General features: G+C 58.9%; 2 protein-coding genes across 2 annotated transcripts; one reads left to right on the top strand and one right to left on the bottom strand.

The window, feature by feature from the left end:
• Positions 1 to 260: 260 nt before the first annotated feature.
• On the bottom strand, positions 261 to 1,351 carry VOLCADRAFT_117192 (uncharacterized protein; the record flags this gene model as incomplete). Its single annotated transcript, XM_002949336.1, has 4 exons — positions 261 to 651; positions 817 to 933; positions 1,029 to 1,102; positions 1,268 to 1,351. The coding sequence occupies 4 exons, from the start codon at positions 1,349 to 1,351 to the stop codon at positions 261 to 263; spliced, it is 666 nt and encodes a 221-aa protein (XP_002949382.1).
• Positions 1,352 to 1,837: 486 nt separating this feature from the next.
• On the top strand, positions 1,838 to 21,522 carry VOLCADRAFT_117191 (uncharacterized protein; the record flags this gene model as incomplete). The annotated part of the gene is made up of 30 exons (XM_002949453.1): positions 1,838 to 2,023; positions 2,492 to 2,623; positions 3,043 to 3,098; positions 3,517 to 3,709; positions 4,032 to 4,181; positions 4,648 to 4,839; positions 5,186 to 5,293; positions 5,819 to 5,915; positions 6,706 to 6,864; positions 7,079 to 7,269; positions 7,411 to 7,757; positions 8,338 to 8,484; positions 8,952 to 9,454; positions 9,769 to 9,906; positions 10,274 to 10,393; positions 10,883 to 11,178; positions 11,512 to 11,691; positions 11,905 to 12,117; positions 12,175 to 12,342; positions 12,615 to 12,753; positions 12,814 to 12,947; positions 13,358 to 13,511; positions 13,855 to 14,214; positions 14,507 to 14,670; positions 14,897 to 15,020; positions 15,491 to 15,757; positions 16,373 to 18,308; positions 18,938 to 20,001; positions 20,258 to 20,358; positions 21,130 to 21,522. 30 exons carry the CDS (start codon positions 1,838 to 1,840, stop codon positions 21,520 to 21,522), a joined length of 8,412 nt encoding a protein of 2,803 aa, XP_002949499.1.
• Positions 21,523 to 21,940: the final 418 nt, after the last annotated feature.

Genomic DNA, 21,940 nt, shown 5'->3' with positions numbered 1-21,940 from the left:
GCCTCTCGACGGAGCCACATCGGCCCCAGCGCGACCCCCAAAATCGAAAGCGTACGCCACTGCCAATCAATCCTCAGAAATCTTCATAGCTCACGTAAGTCCCTTCTAAGCCCCATGTCTGCGACTGCAGCGCTCCTCTCGCCAGAGCTGTGTAATTGATGACAACAATGGCACGCACCAAAGTGTCCCCATCTGTCTACACCCCCATCACTGAAATTCGCAGTAGCTCCAGCTCATATTGCAAGTCCCATACCGCAACATCAGCGCAATAGCATCACCAGCTCGGCCGCCTCGTCATCAACAACAGGCGCGCCAGCTCCACCATTTGGAACAGGGCCAGCACTGCTGAAACTTGCGTCGACCGCGCCTGTTGCTGCCTTCGCGGCCGCAACCTCGAGCACACGGTTGGCTTGGTCCAAGATGTCCGAAGGGACCGTTGCTAATAATCGGTCAAATGCCGTATACAGGTCCTGAATGCGGGCCTCGACCTCGTCCGGCTTCGGCGTTGCCTTGTCGCGCAGGGCGTTGTACAGCAGTTGGTCGTACGACTCGAGGGCCTTGAAAAAACCGGTCACGAGAGGGCCGACCTCGGTTGTGCGCCCGTCCCGCGCCGCATACTCCCCGATGGCACGAATGTTGTCCCGCAGGCCGCTGGAAAGTGCACGGACACACAGGCGATTTGGGTCAGATGATTTGACCTACAACAATGGGCACGGTACCTTGCAACTGCAGAAAAACAAAAGAATTCATCCGACTGCGCCTCAGGCCCTCAGGGAAATTTATATTTGACAAAATAAACTGGAGGGAGCAACTTACCTGAAAGGACCTTGGCGGAGAAGTTCGCGTGCTGCGCCGACATCCTTCGCCGCGAGGGACTTGGCTTGTGAAAGCACACCGCGCGCCTCCAAGACAAGAGGAACATAAGTCTCCAGCCTACCAAAAGTACCCAGGGGCAGCGAAATTGTAAGAGAGGCAGCCTTACAATGAGCATCGAAGGTACTTCCTATTCAATTCCAGGCCAAACTCACGGATCAAGGGTTTTGCGGCGTATATAGCGGTTGAGGCCCGGCCCAGCCGCGTGCGCAGGACTGGACCCAATGAGCTGAGCGAGATGAGAAACGACCAAAGAGCTGGAAAGCAAAAGGATATCTCGTCGATCCAGGGACGGCGTCGGTAGTCTCGGTCCCTTGGCTGGCGAAATGCAAGACGCAGGTGGCACGACTGCAGGCGAAGAGCTCGAACCTGGACCCGGGCCAGCTTGGCTTACAGCAGTCGAACTTTGTGTCGTCCGCTGGAAGGGCGCTGTTGCCCGCTGGAGTGCGCAAGGACGGAGCAAGTGTGTAGTGGCCATGAGTGGTGGCGGAGAAGCTCTGGACGTCCCTAGCAATAAAGTTCACCCCAGTCGCCTGATCTGCGATGAATTCTAATTCCTTGACCAATTGGGAGCAAAAGATCCAGAAAGCGACTGACAACCCACTGCAAGCCAACCCAAGCCGCAACCCCACCAGACAACGCGGAGTCCACAAGCTCTACTACAATCCAATTCAACTCAAGTTCCCTTATGCAGATACAGCATAATTGGCATGCTACCGCAAAGATATTTCAACTCCCTGAATGCCGTACGGCATCCTTGATAATGAACAGGTGGCTGCTGGTTTTTATCATGGGCCTAGGAAAATTCTTCACCAGCTGTGTTCCATGTAAACACTTTCCGAATATGTCATATTAAATTTATGTAATTCTTGTAGCCTAGGAAATGTCATCCCCTGAAAAGGAGTCGCGGATGGCTCCAGGTGCTCATTTAGATGAGGAAGAATGTTTACCTTTTCCAATTTTTATGGCGGAGCTTGAGTTACTCGTCGGAAATAGCAAGCGCGGGAAGCCTGATGGTGTTCAGCTTTTGGAGCTGTTGCAGAAGCTGGTGGCGACAATACCACGCACCGATAAAGTCGTGCTCAAACAACACCAGCGGCAATGCGAGACGATGCTTTATGAAGTGCTTGCGCACGGAGTCGGTGCTGCTGTGAGCTTCGGGAGGGAAAGGGGTTGGAAAGGGTTTCGGGGAGGGTTTTCCAGGGGTAATATGCTGCTAAGTAAGGAGCGAAACTGCTGGAGATACTCGTGTCCGCGACTGCTCCTGCGCGGCGACCGTTTCCCTTGCTCTTACCAACGTCGAGTTACAGACTGCGGTTACTCGTAGACACCAATGAATGCGCACATATACGTGTTTTATAACATCCTGTTCTTTCGGGCCGCTTCCGTACGGCGCACGCCGGATAACACAGCGTGATCTTCCTCATGCGGGAAAGGGAGGGCCCATGCATTTACGCTGCTACTCCTTGCCTTGCGTACGCCCATCGGCCCTAACCTGGTGCTGCACTTGCAACTTGGTGGCAACCGGCCTTCGTGTTTACAGCAACACCACATTGCATGCACGCGTCGATTCGCCAGACACACCCTGGCGCTTACATTGACTTTCTTCTTCACGCAGGTGCGTCGCCTCATCTACAGCTGCTTCTCTTTCCTGTACGTGCACGGCGATCCCATTTCCATTTACACGCGCGTGAATGCGCTCCAATCGTACCTTGCCAGCAAGGAAGGCATGAGCAGGTCCACAGCAGAGGTGAGTTGCCTCTGGTTTGGCATGACGACTGCTTGATCCTTTCCGTCCGATTTGGCTCACAAGTGACAGCCGTCATTGGTTCCTTAGCCAATGACCCACATCAAAAAATCGTCGCGTTTGCCTATGCCTCTGTGGTTTGTGGTTCTGCGTGGGACAGCGTTCGCCCTTGCGGCTACTCATCCATGCCAACCAGTTGCTGAATGTCCATACTTACAAACGACGACAGCTGTGTTTCGTGGATGTCTTGTTTCAGTTCCCGTCAAATGTTATGCTTGTAAGGTGGTGCATGTGAGCCATGAAAACGCTCTTTAAAAACCCCACTTTCACTCCGTTGACGAAACTAGGCATAGCTTGGACTCCGATATGGCCGGACCCGAGGGTAGTCGTTGTCTGACATTTGCATCGAATTTGCATCGCAGACTATTCGTATCGGCCTGGTTGACTTGCTGGCGCACTTGCATCTCCAACACGGCAGGTACGTCAGTCATTCAGGGGGTAAGAACGAACTGGGTTGTGCTTGCGTTGCATGACCGATGGCCCACATTGGGCAAGGGTATATGGGTTCGGGTTCTCACGCCCCTTGGGTGCCACAAGGAGTGGGTCAAGAGGAGGACAGGGGGGGGTAGGGATTCCGCTACTGCTTGGGTCGGGTTCAGAGACTTTTACAGTCACGCATGGGGCAAATTGATTGAGCGCGCAGGCGAAGGTAGAGGCTCAAGCATTTAGCTGCGGAAGTACAGAAAACGGGAACCTGGAAAAACCTTTACAAAAGCTGTGCTATGGCGCTCGGTGGCTATGAGTGGGAAGCTAGGCATCCGTGGGCTCAACCCTCTTTTTTCGGTCGTGGATGGATGCCTGCTGACGTGCCGCCGCTGTTGTCCTTGTGGTGTAAGGATGCTTGGGAACTCAGCGCCCGAGTCATTGGGCATAGCGCTGCGCACTGTGGGCAAGGGTGGCAACCAAGATGCTGTCCGCTGCGCTGCGCTGCGGTTAGCGGCGGCGGTGGTGCGCGGCATGAGCCCCACGGATCGCTCTGGACCAGCGGTGCAAGCGGACGCGTGGCTGATCGTCCAGCGCTTCGCGAAGGTACGAGGAGGTACACCCACCCGCCAGTCGTCAATAATATGTGTTTGTGTTACACGGTTTGGGTGTTACATGGTGGGAAAACTTTATTTGGGTGGATTTGGATCCCGTTTACCGGTGAGGTGGCTCGCCTTTTACCTTGTTAACTAAACCAAGACGGGGCCCTGTGACAGACATGGCGTTTCCCAGTAAATATGCATGAAGCGGCGCTCGGTTTCGTGGGTGTCTAGCCGTGTCGTCTTTGCCGTGGATGTCGTCAGCTGCCGCTTCTGAGGATTGAGATCCTGTTTCTCCGGTGGTTCTCTGTTCCCTGTCTCCATGATAGGACAGGACATGCGAGGGGGTCCGGGAGGGCTGCCTGAAGCTGTTGAGTGCGCTTTGCGCTGCCGGCGGCGGGCCGCTGTGGCGGGATGGCGCATACGGTGCTGACGAGGCGCTGCGGTTGTGCTTGGTGTCGACGGAGGATCCCGTACAGGTGAGGCACAGGTGGTTCAGGGTCGTATGGTGAGTGACGGACCCATGGGGCTGTGGGCAAAGAAGGACCCATGCGACGATCTGCTACAGCTATCTGTATCGTCAGGTACATAGACCAGGCATGAAGAAGAGAGGGAGACCGGCAAAGAGGGAGAGACAGACAGATAGACAGACACAGAGAGAGAGAGAGATAACATGGAAAGCGACGGGAAAGAGGCGAAACATCGGCATTGTCTATTGGAAGAGCTGTAGAGGGTAGTGACGTGTGGGGTTTGTGAAAAAAGAGTACAATGTCATCCCGCAGCACCTTGCTGCTCTGGCCTCGCATCGCAATTAACTTCCTGGCCACGGGTGCATAAGCATGCTACTTGTTGGATGTTTAGAGGCGGATTGCAAGCGGATTTCAAGGAGCAACGTCACCACTCCATTTTCCCCGCGCTGCGGTGTGGCCATGCGGTTGCCGGCAGGCCGTGCGCAACTCTGCATTCTCCGCGCTCGGTGAGCTGGCGGCTGCGTCCCGGCCCGCAGCCAAGTCCGAGGCCGTGGTGGGGGAGAAGCGCCCCGCCAAGAAGGCCGCGGCGGAGCGGGTAGTGTCGGGCTGCGTGCGGGCCTGCCTCGTTGCGCCCCTGCTGGACGCGGCTGTGCACTCGAAGCGGGAGGTGCGTGGGGGCTTGTTGGACTTAATGCAGGGGGACAGGAGGGCCCTCGCTTCATGTCCAATTCAATTCAATGAGATCCCCATCAGTGAATTGGAAGCTGAAAGTTGGAGTGGGGGGGAGCTGTGGGGCCTGAACACCGGAGCCATAGGAAGGGATGTAGAAGCGGCCAACGACGTTCCGGATACCCGATTGGTTTTCCCGTCACAGCCTTGCTGCATTTCCATCATGTGGAAAGGTGCTGAGCGGGGTGTAGATCTTCTGGGGGAGGGGGGAAACGGGAGAAGTACCTACTCCAGCGTGCGTGTGGGCTTTTGCTTTCGCCACGCAACGCTCCTGTACCCTGTAGGCGTGCCTGGGCATCAGCAGATCGTGGATGGCTTACATCGCCGCTGTGAAGCACCAGCACCATCATGGCGGCGAGCAGACAACGGAGCTCTTGGAGATCGCATGGCTGGTGGGTGGGTGGGCGGCCGGGCAGGCCAATCCGTCGCGCGGGATAGCACGAGGACTCGCTGAAGAGAGGAGGGGCGTTAAAGTCATTCAGCAAGCGGTCGGGGAAATGGTTTAGCTTATGGACAGGTGTCAAGGAAGGGTGCCTGTTCTATGATAACGAAAAAAGGATTGTGACTATTCTGGAGCTGCTGGCTTCTACTGACAAATTTAGAGTCAGCGTTTGCTCCGGGTTAGTTAGTTGGTTAGTTAGCGCCCAAGGATTGGACAGTGCATGGCGGCGCACGGTCATTCGTTGCCTGTAAGGGACTGAACAGCGCAGGTAGGGCCGCCGTAGGTAGAGATATTTTGCTATGCGATGCATGCTTTTATAGCAAACCTCGATCTGCAGAATTGTTTTCCTCTTTCAGGCAGCGAATCCAGTATCGTCGTCCTGCGCTTGTGCAGCTTGGCGAGCAAGAGCGCCTGTTGATGTACCTCCACTCTTGCTCTCCCTTCCCTTTTGGAACTCCCCTCTATCCCCTGGCAGCTCATTAATGCTGTGAACGAGGCTGCGCGGATGGTGGCGGAGGCGCGCGTGTATGCGACGGCTGACCCGAACGGCGAGCTGGGTTCGGGGCTGGCAGGTACGAGCGCTGCCTGGAGCTGCATGAGAAAAGGACAGAATAGCACGAACGTAGCCGTGCTGTCTGAAGGGAAATAGGATGGGGGCCCTGTGTGTCAAAGACAGGCAGATACGGATGGGATTGTCGGAGGGGAGGGGGAAGTGGCGGGGCTTGGCCGCGGACCGACGGTTTGCCACACATGAAGAGTTGAAGGCGAGCCTCGCGGTATTGAGTGAGGGATTAGCCAGTCATACAGTAAAACAGTCAGACGGCAGCCACAACCCTAAGCCTTCAGACGGCACAGCCTCTAACCAGTCGTCCAGCAGCCATCAGGCCGTAAGACGCGGCCTGTACGGAGTGGCCGTGTGTCGGGGCCATCTGCTCGAGACCTCAACTTATTATTTTATGAAGGCGGCCCTCGCCCGGCGGCGACACCCATTACCTGCTGCATACCGAGCTGAGCACCGCTGACCAATCCGGCACCACGAAAGCGCCCTCTTCAGTCTGGACATGCACCCTTGCGGACATGCACCCCTGCGTTCTTCGCTTGCTTTGTTCCGGCACCCTCCTCCCTTCTCATGCTTACGGGTCCCTTCGGACCAATCTGGTTTTTCAGTAGCATGTTTAGGGTTGAGGATCAGGGTTCGAGCCCCGCTCAGGGCAGACTACGTGATTTTGCTAGTGCAACAAGCAGAACCCGCGGCCCGTAGGTGTAATTCCGAGGCCGCGTGCTTTTGGAAGGCCTGGACTTTCGTAGTTCAACAAATTGTGTTCGCCCCATTGGTTTTTGTTCTCGATCCCTGCCTCACAGGCAGCGAACTGCCCCCGCTGCAGGCATGTGCGCTGTACGTGCTGCGTCGCGGCATCATGTCTTCCTTGACGGAGGTCACGCAGCGCAAGTTGTTGGAGCGGCTGGCTCACACTCTGGACAAGCGGCTGTCCACCCCGGCGGCTGTGGTCGCACTGGAGGGTAAGCGGCCCGTGTAGAAGTGTGATCCCAATGCCGCCACATGCCCGTGTTGGGAGTCTGGAGTCCGGTTTTTAAACCACCTCTGGTTTTCCTGCTGTAATTCTCACGCACCCTTTCAGTTCTCCCCTTACGGCCGCTTTTCAACTGCGATCATGGCTCCGTTGGAAAAAATTGTCTCATTCCATTTACCTTTCCTTTTCCATCGGTCCCGCAGCGCTGGCTTCCTTGCTGGAGGCTGTTGGGGAGGTTACGGACGAAACCGCAAACTCTCTTGGGGTCCTGTTGCAGCCGTATGTTGCTTCGAACAGCGCCGCCACCCGCCAGCAGGCATCCGTCGCCCTGGCGGCCCTGGCCGCTGCGCACCCGGCCGCCGCCGCACGCATGTTGTCGAGCTGCCTAGACACGGTGGCGTCTTGCGTCGCGCAGATGGCTGCGCCACGGTCCTCAGCAGCTGCAACCTCAGCACCCCCGTCGCCGAAAGCGCTGACGGCAGCAGCAGCGGCAGCGGCTGGAGCGGCCATGGCCACTGGAAACGGTCCTGACCAGAGCTCGGGTGTTCAATCCGGGAGAGGCATGTCGCCGCCCACTCCATCACTAGCGAGGATCTCGGCCTCTGTAGCTGACTGCGCTGCCGCCGCTACTGTTCTGGCTCCGGCGTCGCTGGCGCGGCCGCTGACGCCGAATGACGGCGCCGGCGCCGGCGGCCGGCCGGCAGCTCAGGCGCAGCAGCGGGCGGTCTTGGACACGTGTCACGGCGCGGCACTGTCGGCGTCACGGTTGCTGCTGGCCATGGCACGCGCACCGTTGGGCTGCCCGGCCCGTTTACAATGGCGGGCGTTGTCGCTGGCAGAAGAGTTGGTCACAGAGCAAGGCCCTGAGCAGCCGTTTAGCAGGTACGACGTGCTGACCTGCTGTTCCTTTCCTTGACTACCTTTTCGCTCAGGACAATCTTGTCTCTTCGGAATAAGTGTTACTTGAACCGCGTCCAACAGGGCCTCATCGTGTATCAACCTGTGTCGGGTGGTGGTCTAGGTCATTTCCGATGGGGTCTATGGAGGCCTTCGGCGCCACTCCATTCCTCGCGTCCGCTTTTGAATGGCTGCTGCTGCGCTGCATGTCAGATACAGAATGCAGCCGCAGCAGCAGCAGGCAGATTTTTTCCTGCTTTGTGGAGGGAACACTGTCGATCACAGGAAATGCTGGGACCGCGGCATGTACGTTGTTAAATGATAATGCTTTCTCCTCCTAGCTTTGGATTGAACTAACCAAAGCTAACCGATGCTTTGCTCCCTGTTGGCGGCCATCGCATCCACGGCTCTCAGCAGCTCCTTTCTTCTGCAGCTCCGCCGTCTGGCCCCATTACATTCATGGGGTGTTGTGCTTTTGTGCGCTGCGTCGGGTCTTGAGCTTTTGTGCGCTGCGTCGGGTCTTGTGTTGTGCTTATGCTATGCTGTGCTGTGCTGTGCTGTGCAGGGCAATCTGTAAGGAGGTGGGGTTCCTGCTGTTAGGAACGCTGTGCGCTCTGGGCGTGCCGCAATCAGTCCGCGGGCCAGCAAAGATGGCGGCGCTGTGGCAGGTGGCGCTCGGGGAGGCGGCACGGAGGGACCTCGACGAGCGCAGGTGGGCGGGAGCACCCCACTTGAGGGTGTGTAGGCTGTACGGGGTAACTTAGCAAGATTTAAATTGGATAATTTTTTTGCGGCCGCGGGGCGGCTGCGCAACTGCAGCAGCGGTCTCAACCAGGAATCAACATTACCAGGACTGGCAGATGAGGATTTTTTTGAGAAAATTTCGGCTCCGTGAGCTCGCTTGTGGTATGCATGGATGGGAACTCGCTCGTAAGTTGGCCGAACGTGTGGCTGAGTTGCTTTCAGCGCTCACGGCCTGCTACGGTCAGGTGGTTCCGTATGGTCGACTTGCTGCCGTCGGTCTAGATGCTTAGCTAGCAGCGAGGGCGAAACCCGGCACCCGTGCCATGGGGTCCACACACGGATAATAGCTTTCGGATCTCCTAGCTGTCGTTAATGCTGGTTCCATTTCTCTTCTCATACAACGCGGTGACGACCTGGGGGTTTTCGATCCTGCAGCCTTCCCCCGCGCCCGGGAGCGGAATTGGACCTCGCGGTGCACCTGTGGTGGCGCGCCGTGGCGCTACAAGCTCTGTCTGCCTACTTGGCCGCCGCACACGGGGGCCATGGCGGCGGTGGCAGCTCTGGTTTCGGAGCTGCCGCCGGAGGCGGCGCGTCAGCGACGCCCGGTCGCGGCCGGCTGCAGCCCTTTTTGCCCGGCGCCGCGGCGTCCTTCACTGCCGCAGGAAGGCCGCCTCTGCACGCCGCCGTAGCGGTGGGAGATGCTTTAGTGGCGACCCCGCGGGTGAGGTCCGCAACTGTATGGACGGCGTCCGTAGGGACGGGAGCGGCAGCGGCGATGGCGGCGGCCGGTGGATCAGTAGGTGTGGAGCACCACGATTGGGGGGAGCTGTCGGCCCATCTGGGGCCTCTGATTGAGCCGCTGCTGGAAATGCTGGACACACAATCTTACCTGCTTGATCCTGCGAAAGCGAAGGGCGGCCCTGGTGGGCTACTGGCGGGTGAGTAGGTTCGCCGGGGTAGGGCTTTGCAGTAGCATAGAATGCATGCTAGAATGGATGCATGTGATGGCGGCCTTAGCCCTTGCTCGTTGCCCTTGATGCTGCGGATATGGGACTGAACACGACGGCTGCAGGCATCTTGCAGCCGTTTTTTAAACGAACTTGCATTTTCATATCTGATGTAAAAAAAGCAGAAAAAAGCCTTTTTATTAATGTTCAATATCATCGCCCTCGGCTTCTGGGCCTGCCGTATATGCGGCGTCGCGGTCCTCCGGCGACATACGTACGTACGTACGAATGGCGCACATCCGCAGGCGCCTCTGCCACGTTCATCCTATCCCTTCTGGAGCTTCACCTCCGGGCTCCTGGCGGCCGCATCTCGAGCTCCTCGTCCCACACGGCCCTGTTGACCAAGGCATGCTTGCGGCCGTTCCGGCAGGGCTTAACCCCAGGTGAGAAGAAAAATCAACTATTAATCTGTTTTCAACAAGAATTATTCCCAATAATTTTTTCCCGGCCAAAACCTGCTTATGTACCGGTATATGTACCGGTTGCTTTGGACCCTCCTCGCGCGGCGTATGTACATGAGCCCACATGAGTGCAAACATGTACACACGGTATGTGCCGCGCAAGGGAAGGTGTACATCGCCGTTTGTTTCGTTCCACACAGGGGGCTGTTTCGTTAATAGAAGCTACACGCCACGCGTCAGCCCCCAAGTGTTGCCCCTTAGCTCCGGGTTACCGGATGACGCTGCATTACCCGGCCTCCTTTGCTCTGGCTCCATTTCATCTGCCGCGCTCTGCCGTGTTTTTTATAAGGTGCTGCTGACGCCCTCACGCTGGCGGGGCTGCGAGGGCTCCTCTGCGCGGACGATGCGCCCTTGGGCCCGTGGCCACCCGCCACGGATCCGCTCGAGGACGCGCTGCGGTGCTTCACTGGTGGGTTATGTGGTCGTCGTAATAGGTTCCTGGTCACCTTTTTGAAGTCTGTCTATCAAAACTGTCGAATTGGTCTCTTTAGGGAGCGCCCGGTCTCTGAGCGTTGGCGCAAACGCGCCTTCTAGGGCAAAGAGAACATTAATATAAGAAAAACTACCGGGGCCTTCTCCGTCGGCCTCGGAGTGCAGCGTTTCCTATTTGGTAAAGCGCAAGCCTGGTTTCAACGGGGCTGGTCTCGATAGGTACGTGTACCATGTTGGCATCACCTTTCGAGAGGACCAGGCGCAGAAGGCAGTTTCCACAACAATGCAAATATCGCTTGTGGCACAACGATGTCGCATCTTTACAGTCTTCATTCTTCTTCTTCTTCAAGACGTCTCCGGGCTTAAGATGACTCTTCCAGTTTATCGAACCCTTTTGTAGGCGGCCGCGGCGCGCCCCAGCTGCCACCCTGGCTTTCGTCGGAGGATTACGCTGCGCTGCTCTCAGGCGCCGACGGTAGTGAGGGGTCTTCCAGCTATGGTACAGCTGGGGCCCCGGGGGTAGCGGCTGTAGCTGTGGCAGGGGCCTCCCTCGGCGTTGCTGCTGCCGTTGGCGGCGGCGGCGGCAGCGGCAGCGCGGAGGGCGTGGGTGGGGTGGCGGCGTTGCCGCCACCGGGGGGCCTCGCGCATGCGACCTACCCGCAGTCGGTTGGGCTGGAGGCGGCGCTGCTTACTGTGCAGATGGTGTTGCTGGGCCGTCAGATGGCAGCTTCGCCGCTTATGCAGCAACTGCAGGTCCTCGAGGTAGGTGTGTGTGTGGTGCTGCGTCATGGCGAGGGCGTGACGACGTCCATTGCGCCGGACGCACGATACAACGGTTTGGCGCTTGTGGCGATGTTGTTACACGGACTCAATATGTGATTCCGCATATTGGATTTCTGCAGGCCAGTTACTTATAAAATAGTAATATATATGATTTCGCAGGATGTCAATAACATAATTACAAGCTAGTTGGATCGTTTAGCACGATGCTTCTTTCCATCAAAGCGTAGTAGCAAGCAAGCAATGCTTTTTTTGCCGACCCGCATTCGAGGGGTTGCAACTGATTGCCCTTGCGGACTTGGTGATTATCCGCAGGTCATCCAGAACGCATTGCAGGCCTCCAAGACGTTTGCCCGCCAGAGCCGTGACGTGGCGGCCTGCCGCCGCCTCCCTCTGGCGGTGGCGGCGGCGGTGGCGGTGCTGGCAGGCTACGGACACACTGCGGCCGGGGTGGCAGCGCGGCGGCCCAAGGCGCCGTTGGATACGACTGACAAGGTCTGTTGCTACTGCTGCTGCTACTGCTGCTGCTGCTACTGCTGCTGCTGCTGCCGTGTCAGTCAGACGGCGCAGCTCATGGATATGCCCATGCATATGACCTGGGCATGGCTCTTTGGCGCCACAACCTGCCACCCCTTCCCCAGCCCCGCCCGATTCGCAATACCTGACGTCGTTTCCCGTGTGTCCGTTCATTTGCTGATCCCGGTTCAGGTTCCCGAAAAGCTGCTGCAGCTGGCTCAGGTACTCATGCCGGATGAGGAGGCCGCCTCACCTGCGGCCGCGGCGCTATCTCGCGCCGCCGCGGAGACGTACGCCGCCTCTGCGGCGACCGGCTCCGAAACTTGGGCCTTGCGCGTCGTACGCGCGCTCGCGTCCGAGGTTGCGGCCAGTGCTGCGGAGGGCCGCGATTCGCAACAGCGTGCGGTGCTGGCGCTGGCGCTGGGCGCAGCACACCGTGCGCGCGGCGGCTTGGCGATGCAGGCCGCGGTGGCCAGCAGCGCGGAGGCGCTGGTAGCGGCGGCTGCCCGACCAGGCTGCACGTCAGCGGCTGCGTGGGTGTTGCACGGGCTGTGGCTGGTGGCCTGCAGTGCCGGCGGCGCGTTTGTGCCACGTGTCAAGACCAGTCTGCAGCTGGGACAGGAGCTATTGGTAGGCAGACTAGGGCGGGGGGTTTCTGCCGGGGCGGGTTGGAGCATCACAACACGCTGCAGCGGAGTCGGGCTATCTTGTCCCCGTCTTGGAGCGGGTGTAAAGATGTCCCAATATCGCGGACGGGATCAGAGTACTAAGGGCCCAAGTGGCGGAAAGGAGGAAGGGGGGGGATTTAACGCTACAGTAGGAGTTAAGATAAGCGCCCTTGTAAACGGTCAAATTGTTCTACAGTCGAATATATGTCCTTTTCGCTGGCATTGTGCGCGTAGGTGAGCTCCTTCGAGTCGGCTGCCCTGCGTGCTGCCTGCGCCCGCTTGGCCAACGCATCCGTCGCCGTGCTGGGTCCCGAGTTCAGCCTGGGGAGTTTGGCGTATGTGCGGGCCAAGTCGCTAGTGGCAGCGAGCGGTGGTGGAGGCGGCCACACGGTCGGCGTCACGGACGGTGCTAGCGCTGCCTCCGATGGGGCAGCGTCCTTGCACCGTGGCGGCGGCGGCGGTGGGGGCGGCGCCGACGGCGGCCTGGGGCTGGTGCTGTTCGTGCAGCAGATTATCCTGTTCGCGCCGCATGCTGTGCCACCGGCCAAGCACGTGCCATTGCTGCTGGTACGTTGCGGCCGCAATGATGGGCGTGCGGGTCGGAGAGTGGGCGAAAGGGAAGGACACTGAGCGGAGGGCATTAGCGTTGCGTGTCCATGTCATGTCCTGATGACGTGTCCTGGGGGACCCCTCCGTTGTGGTGTGGTGGGGCAGATTTGGAACCATGCTTTGTGATGCAGCCTCGGAGCTCAAAAGGTGTTCGACCCTGAGATGGCAGTTGTGCACAACACCTGCTACTAAGCACCACATCTTTTATGCTCATGCAGCACCACACCACACCACACCCTGTCTCTGCTTGCTTGCTGCAGACGTGCGTTCCCTTTCTTTTCCATGAATGGTAACAAACCCTTGATTTTTTTAGCTCCTTACAAGAAGGCGCTGCTGCTGCTGCCGCAACCGCTTTCTGTCATTCGCAGTCGCACCTCCTCTCCAGCCAGCCTGACCTCCGTGCAGCAGCAGCCTTGACGTTGCGGCACCTGGCGGAGCGATCCGCGGAGGCGCTGCGGCCGTCGGAGGCGGCTCCGCTGCTGTTTGCGGCGCTGGACAGGGAAAGCGATGCTCGAATTGCAGGTGCGAAGGTGTGAAGGGGGGCCGTGTGGGCGAGATTTGATTGCGCTTGTATAAAATTTCATAACGAAAACTCCACAACATGGACATGATGGGTATGATGCAGCATGGACATGGAAGGGAACAGCACGTCGTGGATTCCTTTGTGGCGCGGTGTGTCTTGAAGCAGCATCATGCCTAGATCGTCCAAGAACGGCCAGGCGGGAGCGAATTTCGTTGTGTTGAAAGACAACATTTCATGTACCTTCGTTGTTAAGGCGATGTACGTAATGTGTTCACTTCTTCCGATCCGTCTTTTTCCCTTGGACTTTTCTGACCCGCCATTTCTCAAAAATCTGCCACGCAGGTCAACTGCGTGCAACCATAACAACCATATTGAACGCCAGCGTGGTTTCGGTGCCGTCCTTTTGGCTGGAGCTTCTCAGCGACGTCGTCTTCGCTGCCGGTCCGTCGTCGGCCACTGCCGCAAGTAGTGGCGGCGATGGCGGCGCGGCGGATGTGCCGCGCGGCGACGATGATGAAGATGAGAAGTACGGCGGCGGCGGCGGCGGCGGCACCGCCGTCGCCGCCGCCGGGTTCACCGCATCTTCGGGGGCAGCCGGAGCGTCAGGGGCAAAGGCGGGGCCCCGATCCGTCAGCAGCAAGACCCCGCGTTCTGTTCGTGAGGTGCTTGTGGCCCCGCACCTTCGGACCCGGCACTTCGCAGGTGCGCGAACTCTCCCCGTAATCTCCTCCACCTTCCCTACAATTTATGTGATCCTCTCACCATCAACTGCAGCCCATGAAAACCTCCTTCTCATCCGGACGAAGTTAGGCTTTTTTCAATTCAATTCAATCTTTCTAGTTACGCCGGCATCTTATGCAATAATTTTTAAGGAAAAATAATAAACTAATGTTTCTTTTTCAGTTCCAACCTTCCATTCCAACCCTCTTCTATTGCTACTCCCTCTTCCCACCCCCCGCGCTGCTGCACGCTGCATGCGTATCTGTCCCCGCAGCCGAGTGCTTAATTAGGGCCATCCGCGTGTGCGTGGCGTCTGACGAGCGGCATCGTGACCCTGCCGTACTGGAGTGCCAGGCGTCCGATCGGACCACCTCCTCCGGCGGCACGGCGGGCGGCCATGGTGGCCGCGGCAGCGACCTGCTCATTGCAAAGCTCCAGGTACATATATATGTCTGTATTACGCCGGCATCTGTGCTGTTGCCGCGTGCCCAATGCTTTCCGCCGTCGCCGCCGTTGCCACCCTACAACAAAACCACCTTCCCTTTTATTACCTCTTATTACCTCTTCGCTCATCCCTAACAACGGGCCTAAAACGGGCCAGGTTTCTAATGCCCCCGCGTCCGTCCTCTCTCCTCCCGTAACTCCCTTCCTCCCTCCCGGCCAGGTTCTTGTGGATACGGGCTTCAAGCTGGCCACCTGCCCGTTGGAGTCCTTGAGGCCTCACGGCGTCCGAATGTTGACACTGCTGGTGCAGCTCTTTGGAGACGTGCCGGATCCGCTGCTGCAAGGTGGGTGAGAACGTGATGAACATTTGGATTTAAAGCTTTGTATTAAACCTTGTCTTTATTTGGATATCATGCATATATTTGTTTACATATACGTATACATATAGACTTGCACACATATATATGCATATTACATATTTATACATACAGACAGACATGTATACAAACGGGGGTTCCTTTATATGTTTATACACACGAGTTGAGTTTTAGTAGGAAAATTCTGCACAAAAATTGAGTCTGTTGCAAGAGCCAAATCGTCGCCCTGTTCACTGCGTATAGTCCGTGCTTGTTGCTCCCTGTAATTAATCCGCGACTGTTCAGAAGGGAGCGTCTTAGTGGTACAGAATCATGTATGCATGTATGTGCGTATGCATATATGTGCGTATGCACGTATGGATGTATGCATGTATGTCTAGCTGGCTATGTTCCTACCTAGCTCTGTTTGCGTGAATCCCTGCCTGCCTGTGATACAGGTGCACGGCTAATGGAACAGTACCAAGCGCAAGTGGTTTCGGCGCTGCGGAGCTCCCTCGGCGCCCGCCAGGCGGTGACCGGGGGCCTGCCGGGCCTGCCGGGCCTTGCGGCCGCCACCGGCACCGCCGCAACGCCCGGCGCTCCTATCAGCACCGCCATTGGCGGCGTTGGCGGGAGCGGTTCAAGCGACATGGTGCAGCATCCCTTGCTGCAAATTGCAGGTGGCGTCTTGGCCACGTGCTTCTTGGAGAGCGGGCTGGCAGCGGGTGCGTGATGTGAGAGTGTGCGTGTTTGGGTGAAGGGGAGAGGAGTGTTTTGGCGGGCGGGCTGGGGGACGTGCGCTTTCGCGGGAAGGATTATGAACCATTCGAGATTATATTCCACGAGGGCTTCTGCCGCTCCTCATTGCGGGCCTCCAAGCTGGCCGTGCCAACGGCGGATGTCAGCGGCGCTGCCTTGCGAAGGGCACATTGTTCATCATGTGTTACATCTTAAGGCAGCGGACTCTCCGGATTGTGTTGCTCCTTGTGGGTTGTGACGTATGAAATCCATCTTACATCATACTTGTGGATTTGTATGTGGTTAGGGCTTTAGGGTTTTAGGGTAAAACCCCTAATCCTAAAACTCCCTCTGTTCCTCGGTGTGCTGTGGATGGAGTTGTTGCTCTCTGGTCAACAAAACGTAACAGAGGCCGAGAGGCAGCTGCTCTCGGCCACTTGTACGCGCGTAAGCGCCGTCCGCATCCGCAGCGGTGCTTCACCTTCACCAAGCCTACTTACCTACCTACATACCTACCTAGCTACCCAGACGCGACGTATTTCCCAGGCCCCGCCCTGCCCTGCCGCTGTCCCCATCCATCGCTGTCCATGCTCCCTACCCAGGTGACGCGGTGGTGATGCGACGGTTGATGGAGCTGCTCTCGGCGCCCCTGTCCGCCTGGCACACGTTACGCTACGCGGAGTATGCGGAGTGGGTGGGAGCACGCGCGCGGGTGGAGCTGCTGCGCGCCCAGGCGCAGTGCTCCGCCATCGCAGCGGCCGCGGCTGCACGTGGCGACACGCTATGCGCGGGCATTGTGACCAAGGCCCAGGAGCCGCACGCGGCCCGACTGCAGGCTCTGTGGGGGCTGCTGCTGCAGGACCATGCGGTGCTTAGCTCGCAGCCGGAAGTGGTGTTGGCGGCGTATCAGAGCCCGCTGCTGGAGGGCAGCACGTCGCCGTCACCGCTGCCATCGGCAGCGGAAGGGGGTGGCGAAGGGGAAGACGAAGAACGAACGCCGAGAGGGGCTGTGATCGGCGATGCTGCTGCTGGCGGTAGCGCCAACGCCGGTTATATGGGCGAGCCTGGGTTTGGGATGACGCCAGCGCTGGCGGCAGTGCTCCGCCCGGTGTATGCGGCCGCGTGTCCAGCTGCGCTGGCAGCGTTAGCGGGACGGCTTCCGGCGGCGGCGGAGCTGGCGGCGAATTCTTCGTCTCGGGCGCAGTTCAGGCTGCTGCTGGAGGTGGGGCTGATGCTCTTGTCAGATGCTGCCGCGCGTTTGGCGCATTGTGTACATGAAGCCATACGTGGCGCTACCGCCTCCGCGGCCGCCGCCGCCGCCGCCACGTCGTCGCCTTCGCCGAGCCAGGGCTCCATCGCTTCTTCCGTTGCCAACGGATCTCCGGCGGGAGTCGCGGTGGCGGCGGCAACGGCGCCGTCGTCGACAGCGCGACCGACGGACTTGGCGCAGCTCCAGGACGCGGCCGTACGTCTTACAGGCGTGCTCCGCGCCCTGCAGCGCTTCCTGTCCCCCGAACACCTTACCATAATGTTCGTTGCCGCTCCCACTGCTGCTGCTGCGGCGGCGGCCAACGAACCCGGCAGCGCTGGCGCTGGCGCCGACGCCGTCGCACCGGCAGCACCTGCGGTGACAGCAGTGACGGAGCCGCTCGTGCCGCCAGCTGTACTGCGTGACTTTTTACAGTGCCTGGGCGCCGCGGCCTTTCACGCGCTGCTGCCCTTCCACTGGGCCCTGCTCGGCGGGCTGTTACCGGCTAGCTTGGCCGGGCTGCTGCCTGGCCTGGTGCTGCCGTGTTGCTCGGTTGTTCGAGAGGTCTGTATCGCCGCTCCGGAGCAGGGATTGGGATTCAGGATGGAGGACTCTGACAACGGTGGTGTCGGCGGCGACGGTTACTGTGGCGCCGTTGATGCCGGAGATGACGCTGGCGATGCGGAGGAGGCGGGGGTGTCGCGGCCGGGCCGGCGGGGCTCAGGCAGCGGCGACGGTCAGGAGCACGGCGCTGGGGACGGACGTGCGACAGCGCACCGACAGGGCGCGAACGGTACCGCGAACGGTTGGCAGCGGCACTTGCGCGGCGATGGTGAGTATGACGATGATGCCTCAGAGGCCGCATCATCTGCACACGTGACCCTGACCGCTGCGTGTGTGGAGACGATTTTGCTGCTTGCGTCGGTCTGCGTGCCGTACTCGTACGGCAGCACGGCACAGCTGGATGGCACAGCATCACCTAGCAGTAGCAGCCGGGGCGGAAGCGGAGGTGTCGCCGCCATCGGGGGCTGCCTGAGGCCGCCATTCGTTGTTCGTTGTTCGGTTGCGCCTGCGACGGCACGAGGACGAGAGGTCAACAACGACGGTGATGAGAGTCGTTGCGGCATGAAGGGTCCCGGCAACGACATAGCGGCGCTTGACGGGTTGGGCGGGCTGGACGGAGTTCCGGGCTGTGTGCCGCTGCCATCCACCTTGGGGATGGAGGCGTCGACTGGGCTCATCCAGTGTGCAGTGCAGCTGCTGGCGGCGGCTCAGCAACTGATCCGAAGGTGAAAAGCGCGCTGCGTTGGGCGGGAAAACTAGTGGCAGAAGGTGCATATGTGTCCACAAGGCTGTGCCCACAGCGCGCGCGCACCACGGGCGCAGCCTTGTGTGGCTCCTGGGTCAAGGCTCGGGTAAAGGACAAACCCTGCGAACAGCCGTACATGAACACACGTATCACACGTATGCATGGGCACGAAATTGCGCGCGAAACTTCGCTTTTTAAGACCCATGTGTGCCCTACGTCTTAGGAAGTATTACGGAGGACGTCTTATGTTTCATCAAGGTACATATTATCAGACTCGTCTCTCCATTCCTCACACAGTATTTTGCTTTATTACAGGATTTGGCCGGTCCATATGGTGCTCCGGTGTTGTTGCACGGCAAAAGGCCCTCCTCGCTTCCAAGAATCTGCTGTCACATCATCCCATGCATGTGTCATGCCATCTTCATTTTCCCTCCGAGCATCCCCCGGCATCAGCTTCTCTCGTTCGTGGTCGTGTTTTGTCTTCCCCTGTTGATTATTTCGGGCCAAGTAGCTTCACAGAATAAGAATAAGAATTCTAGAGGCCCTCTTCAATAAAACCCTAAATTCCCGCGTCTGGACTCCCGTGGTCTCTCTCACCTGTGTGCTCAGGGCGTCCTGGAGCTCGCTGGGACCCCATGTCGGACCGCTGCTGGAGCTGCCGCTGCGACTTATCCTCACCTCCTCTCCCGGGACTCCTCCTCCGCTCGTGGTGGCGGCTCAGAGCTACCTTGACACGACCCTGGCAGTGCTGCAAGCTCGCACTACCGAGCTTCCGGCTCAAGCTCTGTCAGAGGAGGCGCCTCAGTCAGCCGCGGACGCCGGCCAGAGCGGGGACTCTCCCTCGCCTCCTGTCATGGCAGCGGCTGCCATTGTGGCGGTGGCTGATATGGTGGAGCTGCATTACAGGGGCCTGCAGAAGGTGCTACGGCAGCGGCGGCGGCAGCCTGCAGATTGCGGCGGCGGCGGCGGCGGCGAGGAGGATGGAAATGACCCTGCTGTCGCCGTCCCTGCGGGTGCTACCGCTGTGACGGCGCAGTTACTGCAGGGACGCCTTGCGGCATTGGTGCCTATCCTGCTGACGGGTGCGGTAGCATCGGCAGTGGTAGCAGTGGATTGCAATGTGCCGGGCACCACGCCCACCCTTCTCTCACCTTCCAAGCAGCAGCAGCAGCAACAACAGCAACAGCAGCAGCAGCATCAACTGCCGCCTGCATCCGCCCGCAACAACGGACTATCCACTCCGGGGGCCGCTGTGGGCTCCATCAGTCGTTTAGCAACAACAACAACACCGACGACAACAACAACACCGACAACAGCGACCAGGGTGTCGGCGGGAGGCGTTGCACCGCAGGCTGGTGGCGCCGCTGCTACCGTCGCCGGCAGCCTGGCAGCATCACCAGCCCCCTCACCGACGGCAAGTCCGCGGCCCATGGACTCCATCGAAGCTCGGGACTATGTGTTGGCGGTGCTGACAGCCGCGTTCCAGGCAGATGTGCCATCGGCAGCAGCGCTGGCGGTGCTGGAGGCTGTACGGGCCGCCGTACAGGAGGCAGCATCTGGAGACCCTAGCTCCCCACGCGGCCGATGGGTTCGCACGCTGGTATGCTCCCTGGTGCCGCCCGCGTTAGGGCGTGTGGCAGCACTGCTGGCACGCCCCAAGCAGCCAACTTCAGGTACGCGGGGGTGCATTTGTCTGTTTGTATGTATGTCAGCAAACCTGCTCTCTAGTATTGGCTACGAGGCGGCCACCATTGGCGCAACACCCCGGGGCGGGAACAAGCCTCCAGACCTCAACACACCCTCCGTCTACGTCCGTACTATACGTGCACGTGTTCCATGACCTAACTTGGCACAGCCACAAGGTAATGACATTCCTTCCATCCCCCTGCCGCATGGCCGCAACGGCCGGTCAATTCCTTCCACCCACAGGCGCTGACCAATCTTTCGTGGCCGAGTCTCTAAAGCTGCTGGTTCTGGCGGCCACGTTGGCGGGTCCACACGGCGGCGCGGCGCAAGAGGGGGTGCTGCAGGTGTGTGTGCCTGTATGTGTGGCTGTATGTGTGCCTGTATGTGTGGCTGTATGTGTGCCTGTATGTGTGCCTGTATGTGTGGCTGTATGCCCATATCAGGAACTTTCAAAACCCTCGCAGCGTGTGTCGCCCGGGGGGCGTTGCGAAGCGGAAAACACGTGCACGTATCTGCACATGTGGTACGGCCAATGCGAAATCAACCAGCGAAGCTGCAACAACAGGCTCACGCCCATGGGCCCTGCGGGGCCCCAAGAATTTAATTTGGTTTGAGCGGAAAAAAGATTTGAAGATAAAGTTGCATGGTCATGGCGTTGATGGATTATAGGTTTGACTGCATGCGGGTTAGTTTGCCAAGTCAGTTACTAAGCACACGCACATGCACACAGACTCATATGCGCACTGTTCCGTCCTTCCTTCCTTCCTTCAGACATGGATTTGGGAATTTGGGAACTTCAGGTGCCGCACACCACCACGCCACCCAAGCAGCCAAGTAGCATCGTTCCCCCACTTCTTGTGGCGTCCTTCCGCCCCACCTCTCGGGACCTCAGTAAATTTGTCATTGCTCAGCAGCTGCCACACCAACCTCGTCACATACTCGCACTCAGGCACACACACACGCACGCACACACACGCACACCGGGGAACTTACCTACTGACACGCGGACTCGGTTGCATACACAAACCTCTCTAACTTCGCAAACACAGAGACACACACACACAGACGCACAATCATGCACACGTAAAATGCTTTCACTCTCGCTCCTCCCTCAGGTTCTGGTGCCTCTCTTGGTGGAGCTGGCGGCGCCCTCCGCGGGGCCCGCGGCAGCAAGTCCCGCGCTGAGGGACATGGCCGTCAAGCTCATCACCAGCTTGCCCACCGCGGCTGCTGGCGCCGCCTTCAAGACGCACCTTGCAGCGCAGCCCGTGGCTGCCAAGCTGCGGCTGCAGGGCGCGCTGCGGGATGCAGCCGCCGCTGCCGCTGCTGCTGCCGCTGTCGCGGCGGCGCCTAGCGGCAGTACGGCGGCGGCGGCGCCGCTTACGGCAACTGCTGCGGTGCTGCCGCCACCAGCCACGTCCCTCCCTGGACCAAGCGGTGCCTCAGGCCGGACAAGGCCCGCCATCCAGCTGAAGACCACTTTTGCGCTGCCGCTTCCTGGTAAATAGCTTTCAAGGCTATAAATATGTGATGGCTGTTTTCCTTCAATCCAATTAACTGGTGCTGTGGTGGTGATGTTGTAGTGGTGATGTGTTAGTAGGAAAGGCAGGAAAGAGGCGCTTTTTCCTCGTATGCGAAGGAAGGTATGTGATGTTAGGGTTAGTGATCTCGTCGTACATGTCGTGTTGTGGCTTCTTCGCCAGGACCACTGCGAACGTATTTTTGTGTCCTGACGTGGTGGTCTTATAGCTCCCTCTGTATATATATCTATCTAGCTATGCCGCAGGTGTGTATTTGACTATGCGTGTAGACATGTGCATGTAGGTGGATTGCTGTGGAATGAGGAATGGGCGAAGGAGGGAAATGCGCTTCAGCATGTGGACGGGTGGGGTGGGGGTAGGGGGTGGGTGGGAAAGATGTTTTTTT

Source organism: Volvox carteri, assembly GCF_000143455.1.
Source record: "Volvox carteri f. nagariensis unplaced genomic scaffold VOLCAscaffold_14, whole genome shotgun sequence".
Taxonomy (NCBI): Eukaryota; Viridiplantae; Chlorophyta; class Chlorophyceae; order Chlamydomonadales; family Volvocaceae; genus Volvox; species Volvox carteri.
Note: the sequence above shows the minus strand (reverse complement) of the source record. Positions and strands in the feature narration are given on the sequence as shown.